At 39.5% G+C, this 24,691-nt stretch overlaps 2 protein-coding genes across 4 annotated transcripts in view; one reads left to right on the forward strand and one right to left on the reverse strand.

Annotated features, from left to right (window-relative positions):
- The window catches only part of LOC138706791 (angiotensin-converting enzyme-like protein Ace3), a 35,501-nt gene extending 20,844 nt beyond the window's left edge, over positions 1-14,657 (forward strand). The window contains exons 6-8 of the mRNA XM_069836495.1: positions 4,756-5,002; positions 11,568-11,717; positions 14,487-14,657. Of these exons, the coding sequence (XP_069692596.1) occupies positions 4,756-5,002; positions 11,568-11,717; positions 14,487-14,655 (566 nt within the window). The 3' untranslated portion in view covers positions 14,656-14,657. The remainder of the gene's footprint in view (positions 1-4,755; positions 5,003-11,567; positions 11,718-14,486) is intronic.
- D12 (YEATS domain containing 2 homolog D12) overlaps positions 83-24,691 on the reverse strand; it is a 43,687-nt gene continuing 19,078 nt past the window's right edge. For 2 of the 3 annotated variants that reach the window (XM_069836491.1, XM_069836492.1), the window contains exons 8-13: positions 23,512-23,692; positions 22,248-22,533; positions 21,679-21,869; positions 20,947-21,017; positions 14,657-14,800; positions 83-485 (exon numbers count right to left, since the gene is read on the reverse strand). In XM_069836491.1, the coding sequence (XP_069692592.1) occupies positions 14,689-14,800; positions 20,947-21,017; positions 21,679-21,869; positions 22,248-22,533; positions 23,512-23,692 (841 nt within the window). In that variant the 3' untranslated portion in view covers positions 83-485; positions 14,657-14,688. Of the gene's footprint in view, positions 486-14,656; positions 14,801-20,946; positions 21,018-21,678; positions 21,870-22,247; positions 22,563-23,511; positions 23,693-24,691 lie in introns of those variants that run through there. The other variant, XM_069836493.1, reaches the window with a different exon arrangement.

Genomic DNA, 24,691 nt, shown 5'->3' on the forward strand with positions numbered 1-24,691 from the left:
GGTGTTAAGAATGGGGATAGGAAGAGGTAGTGATGTAGACAGGCGCGCACACAAACAAAATAAGTTCTGCAACATGAGAGAATAATAGTTATGAATAAATATTTATTGAAAAGAGATGAAATGTAACAAACTGAATGTAACACTGTGCTAGAGTTCTGAGTTAATTGACAGCTCTTATGTGATCTCACCACCTCCAAAGGTTGAAGCAATACTGAGCAGCTGGTCAGAGGTGGCTGCCTGGAGGGGCAAGTTGTGTGTCCACCTGACATCACAGATTTAGCCTGCCTGAACTGTCATCCATCTGCAGATCCCTGGAGGAGTGTCAACACACTGAACATGGCAGACAGGCCTGTAGTCATCCACAAACCTTGTTGTGAGTGAGCATCATTCTCATTCCTCCACTGCTCCATTTCTGCCAAGTGTAAGCGGAAGGATGGCTTTGTCACTTGCTCTCTGCCCAACGTCGAAAAGCTGCATTTAAAATCCTTAAATATTGGAAAACAAAAAATAGGTGAAAACTTCGATGTTACATCCTGGTCATTAAATGCACTTTAATTTTACAAATACCACTCAAAATGCAGACCCACGTGTATACTGCAAACACACACGTTGTGTGTAAGGATTGGCAAATCAGCTGCGCAGTAAAACAGTATTGAACCTTTAGGTTACTGCATATCAACAAGGGAAGTCTGAACTCCGAATCAGTCACCAATACTGTATTTTGTTTGATCAAACCAATGTTTCAGCTGGAAAGTCAGGCTGAGGGGCTGTTGAAATTAATGGATGTGCCGGACAATTAATAGGGAGAATGGTTTCATACTAAGCGAAACATGGAAACCGATTTTTACATATGCTTCTATGAAGAAATACCACTCACAATATCTCACTTACTTCAACCATTAATAAAATTTCTTTTGATCACAGTTTCTAGTACTTTTGTCATATCATTGCAGCTCGAGTGATGCCTTTAGAAGAGACCAACAACTCTGAGGATTATAAGGAACAATTCGCCGAATAAGCTATTCACAGATTTTGATTCTGTTAACAAGAGAAAAGAAAATTGATTCGGCATACCGAAGAAGATTACACATTTAATACAACATACACCAACTGCCATGTAGATAATCTCAGCCCACCTCCACAGAATCTGGAGAGACTGAGGGATAGCTCTTACCGTCTATTCTCTTTGTGATGATGTAAAACATACCATAGACTGCAACATGGAACCTTGAAGAGCTAGATTTCACAGATGACTTATGACTACTAGCAGAAAGTTTTCGAGGTATGGAAGTAAAAAGCTAAATGATAAAAAAACAGAAGTCCGATAAATATAACTACAAATAAATTATACAAAGAGTAAGAAATCCACATTAATAATCATAACGCGGAACTGAGGCTTTAAGATGAAGATATTGGACGAGTTGAATGGTTAGTAGGATGAAGGACCTGCAATAGATGGAATAAATACTCAAAGGAGCTTATACCCAATTATGACGAATATGGACATCCTGTCAAATTCAAAAGAAATAAAAAAAAAAACCTATAAATATTAAGGACATTCAATCAAATAAAAATGTTATACCAAACAGTATCATATATGACCTACAACCCAAAGACAAAGTAGAAGAAGTTTAACTCCAACATGAACTCTGTTTTGCTATATGAATGCAAAGTAGACAATATTATTACAGGGTTATTAAGTTCATAACATAGATACACCATGTCCCGCTTAGAGGGATCGAGAAATAAATGCTCACCATTTAAAATCAGACGAAGATATTGTTTTGATTTACATCTGTCAAGATGCAGAAACTGTCCAAGTTTATGCACCGATGGTTTAAAAACAGTTGCATGTTCATGCATGCGCACTAACGTTTATCGTGGAAACAAGCCTGGCGCCATTCAGCAGAACATTCCGTCATTGGACCGTTCTCCTTCATCGAGGCGACAGTCACAGGGAATGTGTATGTGGAATGTGCAGAACTTCTGTTGTTGATCAACTTCCCCAGGATCGGTTTTTCAGTAACATGGGGCTCCACCCCATTACTATGGAGCAGTGCGTGGTTTCTTGAATGCAAACTTTCACAATAGGTTGATAGGAAAAGGTGAACCCTTGCCTGGCTACCTAGGTCACCCGACTTGACACCCATTGACCTTTTTCTGGGGCTTTATGACGAATGCTGTGTACCAACGTGATACAGTTGACACTCTGGAAAAACTGAGACAACGCATTATAAATGCAGCTGCGCTAATCACTCCACAAATGTTATGGAACACTTGGCAGAAGGTTGAGTGCTTTTTGGATGTCTTCAGGGTAGCTCAAGGCACACACATCGAGTGGCACAGACCATTCTCCGAAACTCGGAGAGTTTTTACAAAAGTTATGTTATAAAACCATTATTTGTACTTTAAATTAGCACTTATTTCTCGATCCCTCTAAGCGGGACACTGTGTATGATGTCCAAACACAATAACAAATGAGAATCTAAGCATAATTACACATCAGGGTCCTATCAAGCAACAGGTAACATGTCGGAAATGGTGTTGGACTGGACTATGGGGTAATATTGCAAAACGGGCATTAGAATGGAATCCTCATCAAAAAATACATGGAGACAGATTAAATGTCTAGCTCAAGACAGAAGACGCTGGTCAAGGCTCTATGTTCCACAGAGAAGGAAAGGATTGTGATGAGCACAATTGTTCACATTTCGACTGAACATAGCCTAAATGTTGCTGCCAATGACTTTGCACCCAACATCCAACACATGCCAATACACAACAGAGTAACAAACGACTGCTTCAGTGAATGTATCAGGCAAAGTAGCCTAAATAATGATGTCTATTCTCTTTTCCAAAAACGTTAGACTCAGAAAACACTTTTTTTTTTCTGGGAAACCATGACAGTTACAGAAAAACATTTCTTACTTTTTCCCTCAGTTATTTATGCTCTACCACCAGTTTATATCGGCTACACCCTGTATATTTTTTCTCCAATACACAGCCTCACAGTATATTTTCAAGTTCTTTCTGGTAGCTCATTTGACTATAGTAATATGCCAATACTATACAGAGAAAGCATGCATGGCCCCCAGTCACCTGGACAGCCAAACATAACAGAGTATGTGACCCTTCAGATCGATTTGTGCTCAAGATGGAACCTGTCTGCTTATCAACACAGTCACTGTTCAAGTCTCAATCTCTTAGCAAATTAATTTCGGATTAGAAGATGCACTAGGAAGGAGTGGGCTTTATCAATCCTGGCGCAAGTAGTGTACATGCAGGAAGATAGAACTGTTTTTTTAATTTGCGGGAAATCCTCTCTACAAAAAGAATCTTGTACCAACTTCCAACATTTTTGTTGTTTAAGAGTTATTTTTAAAAATCTTACTAAATTAACTTTTATCAAAGACTGACCTACAAAATAACACGTTTCCTCCTTTTTTAATTAATACATGTGGATATATATGTTTTTTCCTTCGAAGAGGTGGAAAAATTCAAATATCTTGGAGCAACAGTAACAAAATGACACTCGGCAGGAAATTGAACGCAGAATAAATATGGGAAATGCGTGTTATTATTCGGTTGAGAAGCTTTTATCATCCAGTCTGCTATCAAAAAATCTGAAAGTTAGAATTTATAAAACAGTTATATTACCGGTTGTTCTATATGGTTGTGAAACTTGGACTCTCACTTTGAGAGAGGAACAGAGATTAAGGGTGTTTGAGAATAAGGTTCTTAGGAAAAAATTTGGGGCTAAGAAGGATGAAGTTACAGGGGAATAGAAAAAGTTACACAACACAGAACTGCACGCATTGTATTCTTCACCTGACATAATTAGGAACATTAAATCCAGACGTTTGAGATGGGCAGGGCATGTAGCAAGTATGGGCGATTCCAGAAATGCATATAGAGTGTTAGTTGGGAGACTGGAGGGAAAAAGACCTTTAGGGAGGCCGAGACGTAGATGGGAAGATAATATTAAAATGGATTTGAGGGAGGTGGGATATGATGATAGAGAATGGATTAATCTTGCTCAGGATAGGGACCGATGGCGGGCTTATGTGAGGGCGGCAATGAACCTCTGGGTTCCTTAAAAGCCAGTTGTAGTTGTTTTCTAATGTCAGGCGTTTGACAATAAAGTCATTTGACCTCTTGCACTCCAATATTTTTCAAAGATATTATCATGACCAGCCAATGAAGCACAGATTTTGAGGTGTCCTTAAAAGCCAGTAAGTAAGTAAGTACATGTGGATATAATTATAATATGTATGTCCTAAATTCAAATTTCGTTTCAATCTTACTCTATCAGGCTAGAACAAAACCAAAACACAGAAAATAACGAACTTACATTTTAACTAAAATCATAGCTGTTAAATACACATTATTCCTATAAATAAATGAGGCCAAACTATTACATGTGTTTAATTTTGGCTTGATTGTGAAACAAAAATGTAAGGATGCAGCAGCTTTAGTTCTGAAACATTGGAAATGTTAAGAATCAGGACACAATTTGAAACAATGCAGTTCAGACAGTAATCTCCAACATCAAATCTCTGAACCAGTATCCTTTTAGAAAGAAGCCATGCTGACATTTTTCATTTGTTTAAAAATGTACCATCCTTGGTCAGATTATAAGAGAAGCATTAAATTGCTCACTAAAAAGTCGCAGGCCAAATATTTAAAAGTAAAAATTGGAATTTGCTGTTCAGCAAACAACACTCCATGAGGAAGAGTATGCAACCTGTGTCACAGATGACGGCGACCTGGTCCTGTTGCTTCGACGAGCACTCTCAAAGCTCCCGCAACTTCCCTTCGGGCTACTGGTGGACAAGTGGAGATGGAGCGTCTTCAGGGGCGACACGCCCCCACAGCAGTACAACAGCGCCTGGTGGGAGCTCAAGAGACATTACCAAGGCGTGGTGCCTCCTGTGGCAAGGATGGAGGACGACTTTGACCCAGCCGCGAAGTTCCACATTGCAGACAACACGCCCTACATCAGGTGATACTGACTAGTATGGCACTCAAATGCTGACTTACAATTTCTTGGCACTGCTCAGTCCTGCAGCATGGCACTCAAATACTGACTTACAATTTCTTGGCACTGTTCAGTCCTGCAACATGGCACTCAAATAGTGACTTACAATTTCTTGGCACTGCTCAGCCCTGCAGCATGGCACTCAAATACTGACTTACAATTTCTTGGCACTGCTCAGCCCTGCAGCATGGCACTCAAATAGTGACTTACAATTTCTTGGCACTGCTCAGTCCTGCAGCATGGCACTCAAATACTGACTTACAATTTCTTGGCACTGCTCAGCCCTGCAGCATGGCACTCAAATACTGACTTAAATTTCTTGGCACTGCTCAACCCTGCAGCATGGCACTCAAATACTGACTTACAATTTCTTGGCACTGTTCAGTCCTGCAGCATGGCACTCAAATACTGACTTACAATTTCTTGGCACTGCTCAGTCCTGCAGCATGGCACTCAAATACTGACTAACAATTTCTTGGCACTGCTCAGCCCTGCAGCATGGCACTCAAATACTGACAATTTCTTGGCACTGCTCAGTCCTGCAGCATGGCACTCAAATACTGACTTACAATTTCTTGGCACTGCTCAGTCCTGCAGCATGGCACTCAAATACTGACTTACAATTTCTTGGCACTGTTCAGTCCTGCAGCATGGCACTCAAATACTGACTTACAATTTCTTGGCACTGCTCAGCCCTGCAGCATGGCACTCAAATACTGACTTACAATTTCTTGGCATTTCTTCCTTCCTTCAGGAAGGCAGTGAAGCCTTGGGTTCCATGCTGCAGATCCCAGCTGCCGTATGTAAAAACTATGTCCGAATGAGAGAAAAAATATTGACTGCAAATATGTAAATGCTTTTTAAAACAGACTGAAAACAATTCTATCTGAATGGTTGCGGCTTGTGTGGTGAAAAATAAATAAATCTAAACAAACATCGGTGTTACAGAGATGACGTCATATCCTTCAACAGTTCATATGTTTATCCAGTTAGCAATAACACTCCCATATATGGAAATGAAATCATTCACTATGTATGTACCTAAATAAAGAGACAGACCTACAACATTCTGTGTGTAGTGCAATTACAGAAAGTAAGACAACCGGCTTCATTCATGAATATATGGTTTAAGGAGCTCGAGGAGTGTCATTAATTCTCTACAAATTCCCATAATGTAGCTCCTTGTACTATGTAGGCAAAACCAGTACTTAAATTTCAAAAGGTTATTAGTCTTTAAAAATGGAATTGTAACTAAACAGGGTGTAAACGATATAAACTCATAAAAAAATACTGGTGGTAGAGATAAATAACACAAGAAAAAAGTCAAGTAATGTTTTTCTGTAACTGACAAGATTTTCCCAGAAAAAAAAAATGTGTTTCGTGAGTCTAACCTTTTGGAACTGAGAACAGACAGTCACTGTTTACTATGCTGAAGCAGTCAGGCATTACCTGCTGTGTCAGGCACAAGGTCATTGGCAGTGACGATCATGTTCAGTCGAAATGTACACAAATAATTAGACTATTATTCATCTTAAAAACATGGTATTTTACAAATTAAAAATAAAATTATAACAAATGATTAAATTTCACTAGACATTTTGTTCAGTAGACCGATAGCTTTTATCATCCAGTCTGCTGTCAAAAAATTTGAAAGTTAGAATTTATAAAACAGTTATTTTACCGGTTGTTCTTTATGGTTGTGAAACTTGGACTCTCACTTTGAGAGAGGAACAGAGGTTAAGGGTGTTTAAGAATAAGGTGCTTAGGAAAATATTTGGGGCTAAGAGAGATGAAGTTAAAGGAGAATGGAAAAAGTTACACAACACAGAACTGCATGCATTGTATTCTTCACGTGACATAATTAGGAACATTAAATTCAGACGTTTGAGATGGGCAGGGCATGTAGCACGTATGGGCGAATCCAGAAATGCATATAGAGTATTAGTTGGGAGGCCGGAGGGAAAAAGACCTTTAGGGTGGCCGAGACGTAGATGGGAAGATAATATTAAAATGGATTTGAGGGAGGTGGGATGTGATGATAGAGATTGGATTAATCTTGCACAGGATAGAGACCAATGGTGGGCTTATGTGAGGGCGGCAATGAACCTCCAGGTTCCTTAAGACTGATATGTACTGTTTACATGATTTTTACAGTTTATATCTTTTACACCTTGTACACTACCACCTTGTCAACTGTTCAAGTGCAGATTATTCAAGGGGAAAAATATTTTATAAGCAATCCCGCAAATACACACTGACTGTGGAAAGCAGGTAATATTCTATTCTGGTCGAATGGTCTTTCCTGGCTTTTAAATTACTTGTAGCAAAGGAAACTGTCTGGAACGTTCTGGTGGTATCTGGTTGCGTCAGGGAGTTTCGCGTGCGTCTGGCAGAGAGGGAGGCGCGGGGAAGCGGAAGTCGGACTTTGGTAGATGCTGTGGCGTGGTGTGGAGCGAAGGGGGGAAGAGCTGCGGTCCCGTCAATGACCGGAGAGAGAGAGCAGGGGAAAACATCTGGAAGTAGTTCTCTCCCGAAGATTCTGTAAGCCACGCAGATAGAAGTTTCGAGATGTTATGGTCTAGTAATAAAAGCGCGAGCAGTCTTCGGAGGAGGAAGCCAGCTAGTCAGCTGCAAGAGAGATAGTTAGTCTTGGACAGCAGAGACGTATCCAGAGAATCTGAGTTCGAGGTGCAGTGAACTTTAGTGAGTGAGCTAGAAGAACTAACCAAGTCGAATGAACTGTGAACTGAGAACTGACAGTTTTGTTCTGCACATAGTGCTTTGTGAACATTAGTTGCAATTAGGAGTACATTGTTGTTCTTCTCAATAATACACGTGAATTGTCATTGTCTCTGTGGAGTGCAATAACGAATACTGTGTTGCTGTGTTGAGTGGAATACCCATTGTTGACGGGTGTGTGGTTAAGGTTAGAAATAAAAGTCACATTATTGTTTTATAAAATTTACAATATGTATATATATGTATATATATATATATATATATATATATATATATATATAAAGTAAGCCATGTATTGTGGGCCCCTATCACCACGGCATGGCACGTCCTCAGGTTGCAGATAGAGGAGACTGCTTCCAGACATGGAGGGTAGCTGCGAATATATAGAATAATCAGTCGTGGACAGCTGATAAGGGGTCGTCCTCTGGGGTTGGGTGAAGGGCTAACAACCCATCACCGTAAAAAACAGCTTGTTACGAAACCTCCAAATAAGCCTCGGAATGGGACTGATTCTCTGGCACGACCACAGCAAAGGAATAAGGTTATGAGACTTGGTATGTGAAACATAACTACCATAGTCTTTATAGAACAGGAGGGGTAACATTAGTACTTCGTGGGAGTACAAGAGGTTAGGTTAGATGGGAGTGGCATATCACAAATAGGAGATTACTTGTTGTATTATGGGGAAGGAAACAATAATCACCAATTAGGAACAGGATTGTTTATCCATAAAAGAATAAAATCAGCAGTAAAAAAGGTCGAATTTATCAGTGACAGGTTATCGTATTTAGTACTTAAGGGTAGATGGTGCGATATCATAGTTATAAATGCTCACGCCCCTACAGAAGAGAAGACGACCATATAAGGGATAGCTTCTATGAGGAACTGGAACACACTTTTGATCAGTTACCTAGATATCACTTGAAAATTTTATTGGGGGATTTCAATGCTAAAGTAGAACAGGAGGATATTTTTAAACCGATTATTGGAAAAGAGAGCCTACACTTAACTAGTAATAACAATGGAGTTAGGTTAGTCAACTTTGCCATATCAAAAAATTTAATTGTCAAAAGTACAATGGATCCAGTGTGATTCTATAGGCAGGTTTTATTCCAAATCCCAACTTAAATTTCTCCGAAAATACAAAAACTCTTCCTTCAAAAAATTTTGATCCCTGAACCTGACAAGTATTGATTTTACAAATGGAGTAAACGAATATCTGTATGCAGAAACGTAGCACTGTTGCTATTGGCTATTGCTGTATAAGTAAACACACCCCAAATATCAGGAAAAAATATTATTATCCATATTATGGAATGTACTACAATTGTTGTATGAAAATAATAACAGTAACAGTCAATAAAACGGAATAGTAAACAGTCTTACACACTTATAGATTTCTTTTTACAGATAACAGAGCAGAATGTTTAAATGCCTGTACGTGTGACAGAGGTGCATACATCATTGCTATTTACGACCACAGCTTAAAGATTCAAGCAGTAGGCCTACATAAGGTTCAACTCTGATTGCATTTCATCTACTTCTGAGATGCATGAACCACTGCCACTCACAGTGGTGAAAGAGGCACGTTCATGGATTATACTGGCGCTTACGTCTTTGCTATTCTTCGGGCCTCAGATATGTGCAGCATTCATTTATTTTTATTGTGGGATACTTTTCATCCAAGTATTTTGAGTGAAAGTCTGGTCAGGGTAGATCTGTCAATGCCTCTTGGAGGACTGAATCCACTGGAAATTAATAACTTAATTCAAGTTCCATTTCTTCTTTAACGAGTTCAGCATCAACTATACAGGGAGCAGATAATGAAGAAAATGAAGATGTCAAATGTTGGAAATTCTTAAATCTCTCGTGAAATTTATTTCAGAGACCTGATATCGATGTTACAAATAGCTGATATGGGACATAGGTTATTCTCACAATTTTCAATGGTTCTCTTTAATGATGGGAAGTGAACAGATTTATTATTAGATATCTGATTTTCCCACAGCCTTTGAAAAGCTCTAATATATCATAGAATTGTGTGACAATTTAGTTCTTTCCCTGAAGTAGCAAATTCAAGAAAAGTTCAATACAATCTTCAAGTTCATAAAATCTCTTTTATACTCTGCCTTGTCTCAACCATCTAACTTCGGAATGATACAGTAGTTCTGCGTATTGTTCATCATCCTCCCTCCAGAAAAGTGTTAAACTGACGGTGGTTACTAACAGGAGAACAAATAATGTTGACAATTTGCATGACGTGATCCATTTCTATGTTTCTGCACACAGTGCTTCCTGATGTACTACACAATGCACATCAGCTGGCACCTCCAACCCCACTAATTTCTCTCTAAATTTAGCTGCAACTCCATTTTTTGAACCCACCATACAAACAGCACCATCGGTAGTGACAAATTTCTTCCAATCATTTCCTGCAGATTGCGTAACTTGTATCAATATCATTGCTGTAGTATTCTGTTTCTCAGCTATGGTCACACCTCCACTCAACACTGCTAGCTGTGCCACGTCTTGTATGTCAGTGCTCTCGCCATCTGCTATAGAAAACGCAATAAATTTGGCCGGAAATTTCATTAGTACTTGCTCTTTTAAATTTCCTGAAATGTCACTGATGTGCTCAGCAACTATATTTCTAGAGAGGCTGAGGTTCGAACATAATTGCTCTTGAATAATTTCGAGGGAAAATTGTTCCGGGGCCGGGCATCGAACCCGGGACCTTTCGTTTAACGTACCAATGCTCTACCAACTGAGCTACCCGGGAACTCTACCCGACACTGATCCAATTTTTCCCTCTATATCCACAGATCTCAAAGTGCGCTGACAACCGTCAAGCAACCAACTTCGAGTGCACACTAACTCCGTGTGACTTAAATTGTGGTTTTCTGTTAACGAACAGTGACGTGTATTATGCAAATCAAGATTTCAGGTATAACTCCCTGTAAAGTTGATTTGAATAATTTCGAGGGAAAAATTGTTCCGGGGTCGGGCATCGAACCCGGGACCTTTGGTTTAACGTACCAATGCTCTACCAACTGAGCTACCCGGGAACTCTACCCGACACAAATCCAATTTTTCCCTCTATATCCACAGACCTCAAAGTGCACTGACAATCGTCAAGCAACCAACTTCGAGTGCACACCAACTCCGTGTGACTTAAATTGTGCCCAGCCCCGGAACAATTTTTCCCTCGAAATTATTCAAATCAACTTTACAGGGAGTTATACCTGAAATCTTGATTTGCATGATTGCTCTTTTTTCTGGACATACTAATTACGCAGCAGAAACCAAACACACTAATAATAACTCTCCCTCGCTAAAGGGTTTTCATGCATATGATATAATATAAAAGATGCTCTAATGGCAGACTCAGTGCCTTCATTTGCTGTTCTGACAATTCGTCCACACGAGCTTGACCGGTATATCTGCAGTGTTTAGTGTCATGATTGCATTCTTTTGCTATAGAAACAACAGATTCACGACTAAGACATGTCTACCATTATTACTATTAGAAAAGAAATACGAAATTTCCCACGCTTCATTTGACACTACACTCCTTGTAAACGTTTCTCTTTACACTTTCAGGAAATTATAAATTATACCAGTGCGCAAAATACGTAATGTTATTCACTGTAATTATAGCGACATTTGTTTACTGCAATATCACTTATGCCAACATACAACACAGACATTTCCGTGCAGTGGAGTATCTCACACTAACAGACCATCTGGTGGGAATGCTAATCTTCCACAACAACCGTACTTGACATTGCAGGTACTTCCTGAGCGACATTCTGCAGGTGCAGATGTTCAAGGCGCTTTGCGAGGCAACTGTGTTCGGGCACGTCGGCACTGGCCACGCCCTACCCATGCCCCTCCACCGCTGCGACATCTACGGCTCCAAGCAAGCTGGCCAAAAACTGAGGTAATCATCACAAGCTTATACATGTTGCTGAATAATTTATAACTTCCTTGTTTTATCATTTTATGCTTTCACATACCACTACAGATGATGAAACATCTGTAAAAGTTATGATGGTGTAAGCATAGGCATTACCACAACAAACTGTGCTAATCCATTCCTTGGCACGGGAATGTAGCAAATGAGGTTAGGTTTTGGTCAGCTTAGTTTAGTCAATGTTCACAGCAACTAAGGAAAGCAAATGGCAATTAGAACCAATCCTTTTTTCTTGTTTACCAATAATTTATTATATTTTGTTGTGTATCGAAAATTCCTTTGGTTACACCACACAACTTCACTGATATGTTCTCTCACAAACTCTCGAAGTTAGTGAATCAAAGTACATCACTAACTGAGTCCGCTTACAAGGCCAGAGATCTGGATTGAGATCCCAGTGACTTCAAGTAAACAGACAGGGCTGGAGCAAGTCTTCTTCCCACTTCCATCATCATTATTCCACCATGTCTCAACAATGATCATGATGGTAATGGTAGGGAATGTAATTTTTATACCCGCAAAGATGATTGATTATTATGTATTATTCATACATGATTAGAAAACAATAAGAGCAATTTTATCGTCTATCACATAAGCATTTTTTGTGGAATTGATTTTAATGTTTGGCATAAAAAGCTTAATTGAATCGCTCCTTTCCAAAAGAGCAATAGTCCAAAAATGGTAAATCTGACAAGAGCTGAAAAACTGTTCTGTGTTGCTCATATTCAATAAATGACTCTATTAGCATTGTGATGCCACAGATGTTGAATTTGAATTGAATTTACAGGAGGGGGGGGGCACTATGGTTCAGCACTGCGACCTGTTATGATCTATTGCGCTAATGCTCAAGCTAGGCACATTCCACAAGCTCACTACACTGCGTACCCAGGTGTTGAGCAGGTAACCCCCCCCCCCCAAAATCCCTAGGCCAGCCCCCTCCATGTGTCGCCAGCCGGCGATCGGGGAATGCTATGGAATGATGACGAAATGATGTAAATGCCTAATATGGGGACAACCAGGAGAACCCCGAGAAATACCCCAATGCGAGGTTTCCTGCTCTCATTTTTACATAAAGCTTTCCAGTTACAGCCACAATGATAAAGTCATGGCATGATACATTAATGAACCTGATGTTAATTACTAAAATAATCGTAAAAGAGAAAGGAACAATTATGTATATTTTGTCTCTCTCTCTTAAAAACAAAACAAAAAAGAACATAAAAAGCACTAGGTTGTATTCGAACACAGGACCTCACGAATAAGAGGCCAGAACGCTACCATTACGCTATCAAGTAACACACAGAATACTTTAATTATAACTGTAGATATCAGGCGTGGTCCAACAACATGTAACATCGCCTGTTTCCGAATTGTAGCGAAGATACCTGAAGAGAACTTTGCTTCAAGAGAGCGGCCACTTTTTCTTTTGACAACTGTACAGTGCAGACCATAACAATGTATCTGGACTAACGCACTATGTCACTTTTCTTATCTTTGGTTTAGGCTACTTTGGCAAAGATTCAGAATTTACCATTGAAGAGTCTAGTGACAATCCTGAGATAGAATTTAAAATAATTTCTCCACCCCTCCCCCCCTTTACATCTACACTAAGGCAGGAGAAGAATGAGGCAGTAATGACAATTCATAAGTTTTAATATGTAAACCGCTACATAGTACAAAAGTTTTGTAAAAACATTCGGCTTATGATGTGGTTTGTAACAGCGGGAATGCATGAAATTTTAAACGCTTCAACAATATCACACTTACGTAATATACACAGTGATGAGGGCATTTGGTCTTAATTCATTCTGGTTGCAAAGATAGTTTGTGAAAATCTAAAATTGAAGTTCTCTTAACTCTTGGAAGCACCAACAGATTATATGTAGGTAACTATGTTTGACAGTCAATTTGAACTACACAGCAAATCAACAATGAAAAGAATGCAAATTTGCTGTTTACAAGTCAATGCAAAATCATAAAATCTTCATCTTATACTCAACCACTCTGAAGTACCAATATGGTTGCAATATTGCTTCACCTGCAACGATAACAAGACAGAGACCCTAAATAAGTTGCTTGTGGCCTTTCATCCAGGTCGTGATGGGATTTGTGGTGGACAAAGGACACATTGCATCAACACTCCCCACATTAAAAATAGGCTGGGTGAAGTCTTAGGGGTAGTACGGGTTTCCGATGCTGATATAGGAAGAACTTGGGGCACTGTGGCTTATTAGAATGAGACCTGGCTGAGGCAGGATGGCCTACCTGTCAGCATCGAGTTCACGAATGATACCGAGATCGCCTGTCAGATTTGAACAGGCCAGTAGAAGAATCCGTCCTGCGCTCAGCCAAGCTGCCTGTGTGCACAATGTGGCAGCAAGAACCGCACTCATTCATTCACACCACACGCAAAATGCTCAGAGGTAATTCAGAATGTATTGTTTTAGTAGCTACAGAGTGAAGTTACAAGTTGATATGTCAATGGTGAACACAACAGTCAGGCCTTCATTTGTTTTGCAAGATTATCAGAATAGAGATGCAGCAATTTTCCAGTGTCCATGTTATTGTTTTGTATTCCAGCACTTAGATTACTAGGGACCAACGAAGAGAGGAGGATACCGAAAAAGACGATCGTAGTCTATTTTAAAGAACTATTTTGTTATTTGAGGAAAAATACGACATATCTCAGCCAAACTTGAGGATCGAATACCTGTACATTCAATTTCATATTCACAGAGCAATGATGAGTCTCGGCAGCAGCCAGCCGTGGGACAAGGCCCTTCAGACTCTGACAGGACGCAGCTATTATGACGTGGAGCCCCTTCTGGAGTACTATGCCCCGGTACACCGCTGGTTGCTAGAGCAGGTGCGCCAGCACAACATCCCCGTGGGCTGGGAGGACTAACCTTCAATTGGTCGCGTCTAGATGAGCCGCCTGTCAGCTGGTGTCCGCCACCTGGATGCCCAGGCCCCGGTTTGAGAAGAGGTCGAATTCTGGACGCGAGAGGATCGCCGAATGCACATCCTCCAGGCTCACACAACCAGGATACCTGCAACATGTTGATGTATGCATCTTTTACAAACGAGTACATAATAAATAGCATTAATCATAATGTAATGTTCAATTCACCATCTCAGCCAACACACAAAGCAGACTTTTAAATTGTCCAATGGGTGCTCTCACACTGGACTGACAGTAGATGAAGCATCTCGCACAGGTTACATGTGGAAATCTTATGGAGTAGGCGCATTTTCGTCCACAGTGCATCCAGGGTCATGCTCCAACCACCGTAAAACGGCTTCTATAAATCAGTAAAAGTGAATTCTTTCCACCTGTAGTTCTTTTGGCTGCAGCCTCAACTCCTTCTTCAACAAAGGAACACACCATGACACGTGACTTATGCAACAAGGTATGTCGGTAACAACTGCCCCTTTGTTGCTCTCTGGTCCACAACACAAAGGGTTGCAAGTTTTGGATTAGTTATAATAAGATTACTAACGAATCCTACTGTACACCGCCAATGTGACCCATTATCTCAGAAAGTACTGAAGACATTGCACAGGATGAAGGTACAAGGTTTTTAAGCAAACAGACGGATATTTCTAAAAAAAAAAATACAGTTGCAAAAAATCTCTCTTTTTTAAAATAATGTTGAATTTTATTTTGTTACTATTATGTAAAATCATTTTTTCTGATCAAACTAATAGACATACATCTCTTAATGTCCGTCCATTTCATTTCTGTTTTGTTATCAACTTACTTATTTACAAATGACTTTTAAGGAACCCGCAGGTTCATTGCCACCCTCACATAAGCCCACCTATCCTGTGCAAGATTAATCCAGTCTCTATTATCATATCCCACCTCCCTCAAATCCATTTTAATATTATCCTCCCATCTACGTCTCGGCCTCCCCAAAGGTCTTTTTCCCTTAAGTCTCCCAACTAACACACTATATGCATTTCTGGATTTGCCCATACATGCTACATGCCCTGCCCATCTCAAATGTCTGGATTTAATGTTCCTAATTATGTCAGGTGAAGAATACAATGCGTGCAGTTCTGTGTTGTGTAACTTTCTCCATTCTCCTGTAACTTCATCCCTCTTAGCCCCAAATATTTTCCTAAGCACCTTATTCTCAAACACCCTTAATCTCTGTTCCTCTCTCAAGGTGAGAGTCCAAGTTTCACAACCATAAAGAAGAACCGGTAATATAACTGTTTTCTCCAATTGTTATCTAATAATATTGCTATTCCGGCAGGTGATCTTTTATGTCCTTCTACCCCAATGTATGTAGGCAAATGATCTTCCACATCCTTTGGTCATTTTAATTTCTTTATAGTTTCCGTTATTGCTGGTTGAGTGGATGCTGGTTGAGTGGAAGAGAAGGCCTTACGGCCTTAACTCTGCCAGCTAAAATAAATCATTATTATTATTATTATTATTATTATTATTATTATTATTATTATTATTATTATTACTATAATATTAGCCTTTTTATTTCTTAATTCTCAAGTTCAAATTCTTTATTCCCAAAAACCGTATATTCCAGGTTGCCATAAGAGTTGATCCTCATATTTTTTGTCATGTCCGCCAACAGATTTTCCATCCAGCTTTTGATTTCACTTCTGAGTCTATTTAATTGTCCTTGTACCAGTTAAGGCTGTCACCTCACAGTTTCCAATCCAGCTCCCCTTTGTATTAACTTTCACAGGGAGGGTTGCTTCATCTGTTTTCTAAGCCAGCCTTGTTGACTGTTCAAGTCTTCACAAGTATTCCTGTCGGTGTAGGTACAATTATGTGACAACGTGACCTGTTCTGGCTCTTTTTAAAAATGTTTGAACATGTCTGGGCAAGTTTTTGTACATTTCCAGGTCATTTGGTTTCTTTTGTACTGACTAAAATTTTTCCTTTGTCAGAAGAGAGCCAATTGTTGATCCATAGGTTTATAAAATGAGACTTTACTGAGGCAAAAGCATTGGATAGAGATATCACTTGAAGAGGTCTTGGTTGCAAATATGTTGCCTGTTTTTCAATATTATAAATTTTCTCGTTTCCAGGTATCCATTGAAATGATATTTCCTTTTGGAGTTTTTTAGTTTACTTAGTTGTTTCTGAATTGGAATAATTCCATGTGCATATAGGTTTGGTACATATTTAATTATATTAAATATAGCCCCCTTGGAGTCGGTAAGTATGCAAATAGATTTTTCAGAAATTTGAATAACACACTGAAGAGCAGCATCAATAGCTAGCAATTCAGAGGAGGATGAACATGGTATGAAATAACTTTCTGATATTTTGAAATATGTTGTTGTTGTTCATTGTTTTCTAATGCCAGGGATTTGACAATAAAGTCATTTGACCTCTTGCACTCCAATATTTTGGAATATAATACCCTACTCCTGATGTCCCATCATTAGGGTTTAGAGATCCAACTGTATAAATTTGAAGGTGATCTTTATATGTGCTGCAGATTAGTTCCATGGCATCTAACTTAAGAATGTATGGAGGATCATTTTTGGAATGATTTCCTGGAATTTGTATGCTATGTTCTGGAATCACGCATTTCTATGGAGAAATTTCGTTCACATCTGGAGTTTTAGCAATGAGTGTGTCTTTGATATAGATTGGTAGTTCTTTTAGAAATTACACAGGATATTATCTGACAGTTTGAAGAAGATCTGAGATCTGGATGAGGCTTGCAATTTTAAATGTATTTTTAGATACTTTTGTGATACATAGTGTCTGACTGGTTGAATATTACATTCAATTTCTAGGGCAACAGTTGATGTGGTTTTTGGTACTCCTAGGCAAAATCTTAAGGCTGAGTTTTGAAGAACAGAAATTTTTTGTAGATGAGTTGCTGATGCTCCTCCCCATATTTCACATCCATAGGTCAATTTTGATCGTATATGAGCATTATAAAACAGACGCATTGTCGTGATATCTGATCCCCATTTCTTATTAGCTATGATCTTCAAGAGATTTAATTATGATAGACACTGTGAAGCAACATTGGTTAAATGTGTTTTCCATAAAAGTTCTTCATTAAAAATTAATTCTAGGATCTTAGGAGTTGGATTGTACTGAATTTCTTTATTAGTCAAATAAATGCGAGGTTATGGATTTTTAAGCTATATCTTCTTGTGAAGACAGTATATTCAGTTTTTGATTGTGAAATAGATAGATTCCATTTGGATGCCCAATTACTGATATTATTTACAGCTGTTTGTATAACTCTTAATGATTCATTTGGATCTTTGTTTGTAGCCCATATTGTAACATAATCTGCATAGATACTTATTTTTACCTCAGGTGGAACAAGATCAGGTTTTTTGTTTTATTTATTTTATTGGGTTATTTTACGACACTGTATCAACATCTCAGATTATTTAGCGTCTGAATGAAATGAAGGTGACAATGCCAGTGAAATGAGTCCAGGGTCCAGCACCGAAAGTTACCCAGCATTTGCTCTTACTGGGTTGACGGAAAATACCGGAAAAACCTCAATCAGGTAACTTGCCCCGACCGGGATTCGAACCAGACAACATCAGGTAAGCAATGTAATATTATATTAAATAAATTTGGGCTTAAAACAGAACCTTGAGGTATACCACCTGTAATTTTTTTGGATAAAGATAAATGATTATTTACTGAGGTTTGAATTGTTCTTTCATTAAGAAAAGAATGTAGAAATCTAAGCATTCTGCCTTTGATACCAAGTTTCATAGATTGTAATAAAATGGGTCTGTGAGGAGTATTATCAAAAGTGGCTTCAAAGTCTATCATTACAGCTAATGTGGTCTTCTTTTCAGTGAAACCTTATAAATTTCTTGAGCAAAATATAATAGAGCTTCAGTTGTGCCACATGATGGTCTAAAGCCAAACTGATATGGGCTTAAAAGATTGAAAGTTTCAAGTTTCCAGGTTAATCTTCTGTGAACAATGTGTTCCAGTAATTTAGAAATGCAGGATGTTAAAGATATTGGTCTATATGATTTAGGGTCCAATTTGTCTTTACCTGGTTTGAGAATAGGATTTACAATTGCATTTTTCCTGGTTTTAGGATAAAATCCTGTTTTCCAAATATTATTGAAGAGATGGAGAATTTCTTGCCTAATTTTATCAGAGGAATTTAATAACATGCTGTTGTGGATTTCATCTTCTCCTGTAGCAGAATTGTGTAGCTCTGATATTGCCAAGTGTATTTCTTCAGTGGTAAAAGCATTGTCTGTTACATCATTATAATAAAAATGAGTTGAATATAATATAACATGAAAGCAGATGTTCTCATATTTCCTGGCTGTGTGGGGGCAGTCACAAAAATAATACGGTATTTATGCAGTCAGGATCCGGAGAGCCCAATCCTCGAAAGAAGTGTGAGTACTACCAGGCAGTATTGACAAGTTCTTAGTCTAACATGGGTAAAGTTGCTTATCTCAAAACAAATTTTCATAGACTTAGCACAATGGACAGATAGCAATTCTATAAAAATTGTTTGTCTTGGTCTGCAAACCATTCATCCACAGTACTTATTACTGCTTTATTCCATGAAAGTATCTTCCCTTTCAGCATTTTTTTAGTTTCAAGAATAGGTGATAGTCTGAGGGGGCTAAATCTGGCGAATATGAGGGATGTTCAAAGCCACTTCACCAAATTTCCGCAAACGTAATCAGGAACTTGTCAGTGGGTGTATTGTCTTGCAAGAACATCACAACTTTGGAAATTTTGCTACGACGTTTCTCCACAATTTTTTCCCGGAACTTAATTAATAATATGCTCACGTCATAATTTTATCTTGTTCTAAGTAGTCGTAATTATTCAGTCTTTGTCCCAAAAAAACCTGTTGGTAGGACTTTCTTTGAAATTTTTTAACGCAAAAATTGTTTAGGTAGGGAGAACCAAAGTGTTTCCATTCTTCCTTTCTGGATTGTAATAATGGACCCATGTTCCACCCATACTCACAATACAATCCAAGAAGTTAGAAAAATCCTCTTGAAAATGGTGGCTAAGAAACTTGAAAATAGTCACTCTGACACCAGTCATTTCTGACCAGCAAGGAACCCCCTCCAGTCTTGATGCCATTTATAGTGCGTACTGAAACAATTCGACCTGGAACACTTGACAGTATGACTAGCTGCTAATATAATTGCTGGGCATTTACTAGGAAATACAGGCTCATTTTTAATTCAGGCATTTTGGCATCAATTCACTGTAATGAGTTCATTGACACGATTCCAATGAGCATCATCAGTTGCAGTATGTGGTCTTCCAACATATCTTTTGTCACACAATTTGAGAGTTGCACCAGGTTCTTTACGAGCATGAGCAGACCAATGTCGCACAGTACTGATGTCGACACATTGATCACGATAAACAGCCTTCAATCTCCGATGAATGTCTATCGGGGGCACATTTTCTGCTGTTAAAAAAATCGATCACAGCACGCTGCTTCAGACGCACCGACATAATGCTGGTACATGCCGCCATGTTTCAGCCTATAACTCAGAATCTCTATTGGCACAGATACGAAACTTGCGTCACTGAAAGCAGAAAGTTCACTGAATACAATATACTATCGCTAATATTTTTAACTATATTCACAGCGACAAAAAAAAAAACAGGAGGCATTATTTTCAGCACGTCCTTGTAGTTGCAGTTCATAACAGACAAAGCATCACTGAACTTCAGACATTGCTGCATAGTTACAGTTCGTAACAGACAAAGCATCACTGAACTTCAGACATTGCTGCATAGTTACAGTTCGAAACAGACAAAGCATCACTGAACTTCAGACATTGCTGCATAGTTACAGTTCGTAACAGACAAAGCAATCACTGAACTTCAGACATTGCTGCATAGTTACAGTTCGTAACAGACAAAGCATCACTGAACTTCAGATATTGCTGCATAGTTACAGTTCGAAACAGACAAAGCATCACTGAACTTCAGACATTGCTGCATAGTTACAGTTCGTAACAGACAAAGCAATCACTGAACTTCAGACACTGCTGCATAGTTACATGCCATCTTCAACTTATGTTTTGTACTTACTCACTAATATTTTGTTATAAATGACTGAATCTATTTTATTAGTTAAAATTAGGGCTCTGCTGCTTAATTCATTGAGAGTCTTTCTTCTTACTGTTCGAGTCCTCGATCATAAGATGATACTTCAGCAGTTGCACAAACCTTTCAGAGTTCCTCTTCCATGCCATGCACAAAGCTCGCCGTAACAAATCATCTGCCAGGGACCGCACAGCCTGCAACATAAAGTCGGTTCTTCAACATCACAGAGCTTTCATTTATTACTAGTCAGTCTGTCTGCTGGTATGCTGAGTGGATAGTTGATGGGTTAGATGGTCTGTCAAACATTGGCATAATGCAGTCAGTCATGTGATTGTCAGTGGTTTAGAAGAATTAGCTCATTAGCCAAACTTCACTCATCCAGAAGTGATAGGAACACTAGTGGAATTAAATTCACTATTTCTTATCACCACTCCTAGCTTCAAACCCCATGCTTTTAAAAATGATTTTATCATGAAAAGTCGTTACAAGGTGACATTATATTGAATCTCTCATCACCTTCCTCCCTCTCAATGATTGGTGAGGTTGTCACGTCAAACTCGGATTCAAAAATATCACACAGAATTTGGATAGTTCATAATCTGTCGTGGAATCAGGAATTAAACCAAGGATGTTCCTATAATTCTGGTTTGGTTTGAAGCTCTCTTGTTTAAAAAATACAGATCTTTTAAAATAGTACACATTTTTTGTGAAAACATAAAGCTTGTTAAAGTATAATTAAAAACAATTTTATTACTTAAGTAAGAAAATGAAAAAGTTCCAGAATAGCTATTAAAAAAATACCATTCTTGTTCTTTGTGACACAGTAGATGGGAATCGGTTGGCTTCTATCCGTACCTCGAGTAGCACTCTCTCAGCTGCGCAGAAGAGCACGCCTGGCACTATCTCCTGCGGTGTCAGCTTAAAGCCTATCTCACGGGCTACTTCCCGCACAAATGTGCACTGCACGTCGAGGTGAGGGTCGAGTGCCAGCACCTCCAAAGCCCTGCCGGAATCACTGAATCCTGGGGGATCCCGATTTAGGTTTTCTGTGAACATGTCATACTTGCAGATCAATTACTTTTATCGTAATAGAATAAAACACACGAGCAGAGAGAAGATAAAACAGAAAGAGAAGAAGGGTAGAATAAAGTTAAGCGGAACAAAGATAACAGAATAAACTATAAAATAGAACACTTCTATTACAACAGAAAGTCGAAGTTAATTCCAGAGATCTCAAACCTTAAACAGATTAAAATATGACTTACAAATTCCTTTCGTGTAAACCTCAGCTACCAAACAATAGCTACCATCTGAAACTTGACGAAGAAGACTCAGAGATACTCCTAATCCTACAGTGTTCAGGGCCAAGACTACTTGTAACAACAACTGACATCTATCACTACTAGGGAGCACCCTGTACTCACCGTGTCCCCTTGGCAACTGTATGCTCACCACATCCACTTCGCCGTCAGATTCGTCAAGGTCTGCCTTGTGGTTGGCAACAAGCCAATCCATGACCCCAACTGGCTCCGAATAGCTGCCTCTCCAGGGCGCAGCCCCCAGCTTCGGACCAGCCCCTGTCTCAGGCGGGGCTGGCAGCGGTGTGTAGCCGTGCAGCTTTGCCCACACTGCAATGGCATGCGTGCTCCACACCCGCTCGGCTGGGAAATGCTGCCGCAACACTTTCTGCACCGCCTTCGCCCGCAGCCACTGCCAACAACATCCGTGGTGGTGACATTCTACATACAACATTAAAACTATGTTACATGAAAAAATATCTCCTTATTCATCATCATCACCATCACCATCCACATCATCATCATTATATATTTTCCTAACAAAACAAAAATGATTGCAAAGGATAGAGGTAGAGGCAGACCAAGGTGCACCTGGTCCGGTCATATGGGCATATTCATACTTGTTACAGTATCTGGCAATCATAGCTATGCCATTCTCTGCAGTGAAAGAGGAGTTTGAAATTAATTTGCTGATATTAACTAGAAAAGCATATTATAATACACCAATGGTATCTTGTCATGATGGTGGTGGTGGTGGTGGTGGCGGTGGTGGTGATGGTCGTGGTGGTGATGGTGGTGGTAGCGATGGTGGTGGTGATGGTGGTGGCGGCAGTGGTGGTGGTGGCGGCGGCGGCAGTGGTGATGGTGGTGGTGGTGGTGGTGGTGGCGGCGGCGGTGGTGGTGGTGATGGTGGTGGTGGTGGTGGCGGCGGTGGTGGTGGTGGTGGTGATGGTGGTGGTGGTGGCGGCGGCGGTGGTGGTGGTGGTGGTGATGGTGGTGGTGGTGGCGGCGGTGGTGGTGATGGTGGTGGCGGCGGTGGTGATGGTGGTGATGATGTTGGCGGCAGTGGTGGCGGTGGTGGTGGTGATGGTGTTGGTGGTGATGATGGTGGTGGCGGCGGTGGTGATGGTGGTGGTGATGTTGGCGGCGGTGGTGATGTTGGTTTTGGTGGTGATGATGGTGATGGTGGTGATGATGGTAATGGCGGTGGTGGTGATGGTGATGATGCTGATGGTGGTGATGATGGTGATGGTGGTGGTGATGGCGATGGTGGTGATGGCGGTGGTGGTGATGGTGCTGATGGTGGTGGTGATGGCGGTGGTGGTGATGATGGTGATGGCAGTGGTGGTGATGATGACGACGACGATGATAAACTGTCACAACATAATACCTCAGAAGCTCTTCTCTTTCCAATGTTCCACCGCAAGTAGGAGTTCTCATCGAGGGCTGTGTAAGGATGCAGTACTCTGAACTCAGGCTCCTGGGCAGAAGCAGAGACTAAGGGCATATGCCTCAGCAGCCAGCGCACAGCTGTTGCTATGTCTTCGAATTTGCAATGCTCCAATGCAGCACTGCAACATGAGGGTTTTATTTTTTAATTTGTCTCTTAGCTGTTAAGTGTTGAAATTAAAAAATAAAATTGTTTCAGCACATTTTCTTCAATATCCAATCTACGATACACCAACCAAAAACTATGTCATACATCAAAAAGTCATTTCTAAGATACAAAAATTTTCATCGAAGCATCCCCAAAAACCTTGCAAAATGAACGACTACACTGGAAGCTGCTCCAAGCACGTACAAAATTGCATTCAATGAAAATAGGTGGCTGTTTCTGCATGACAGTGTACAAACACAGGAATTCATGACTCCGCATCAGCGCCTTGCATAGACATTCTTCTGTTATTTGCACGATGTCAATGAGAAAATTAAGGCATGCACATTTTATGCTTTGCTTAACTGAACAGGCTGCAACTCAGATGTCCATGTGCTAGTGCAATTTTTAAAACATTAAAGAAATTTCGCATTTTTTAAGCATGAATCCTGCTTTCCGCTCCAAATCAAAGTTACCCGCACCCTTGCGAACTACAAGCACACTTCAACACATCTCAACAAAATGAGAATCAGGCCTGGAGATTTTCAAGTTGCACTTTACAATCAAGTACACGTGAAGAATCAGGAACAAAAAGTGTGAAAAAATTTTAATTCTGTCAAATAAGAGAGATCACTTTAAATTCACAAACCATCTGGCACAAGGTTTGCAAAAAATAGTTTTATTTAAAAAATAAAAAAAAAACATGATTTTTTGTTTTATACCAGTTTTAAACAGGGCCATGAAATAGTGAGCTCTTAAAATATGTTGTTGTAGTTGTCATTAACTAATGCTGAGTTCTTTAAGTAAATTGATGATTGAGCATTTATATATTAGATTTGACACAGATACATGCGTTTGTCTAAAGACACAATTTTTTTCTCCCTCTACAAAGAAGAGAATGATATTTTTATAACATCACTGTCCGGAAAAATAACATTTTGGACATAAAAAATAACAGTAGAAATAGTTCCATAGT

Source organism: Periplaneta americana, chromosome 9 (assembly GCF_040183065.1).
Source record: "Periplaneta americana isolate PAMFEO1 chromosome 9, P.americana_PAMFEO1_priV1, whole genome shotgun sequence".
Classification (NCBI taxonomy): domain Eukaryota; kingdom Metazoa; phylum Arthropoda; class Insecta; order Blattodea; family Blattidae; genus Periplaneta; species Periplaneta americana.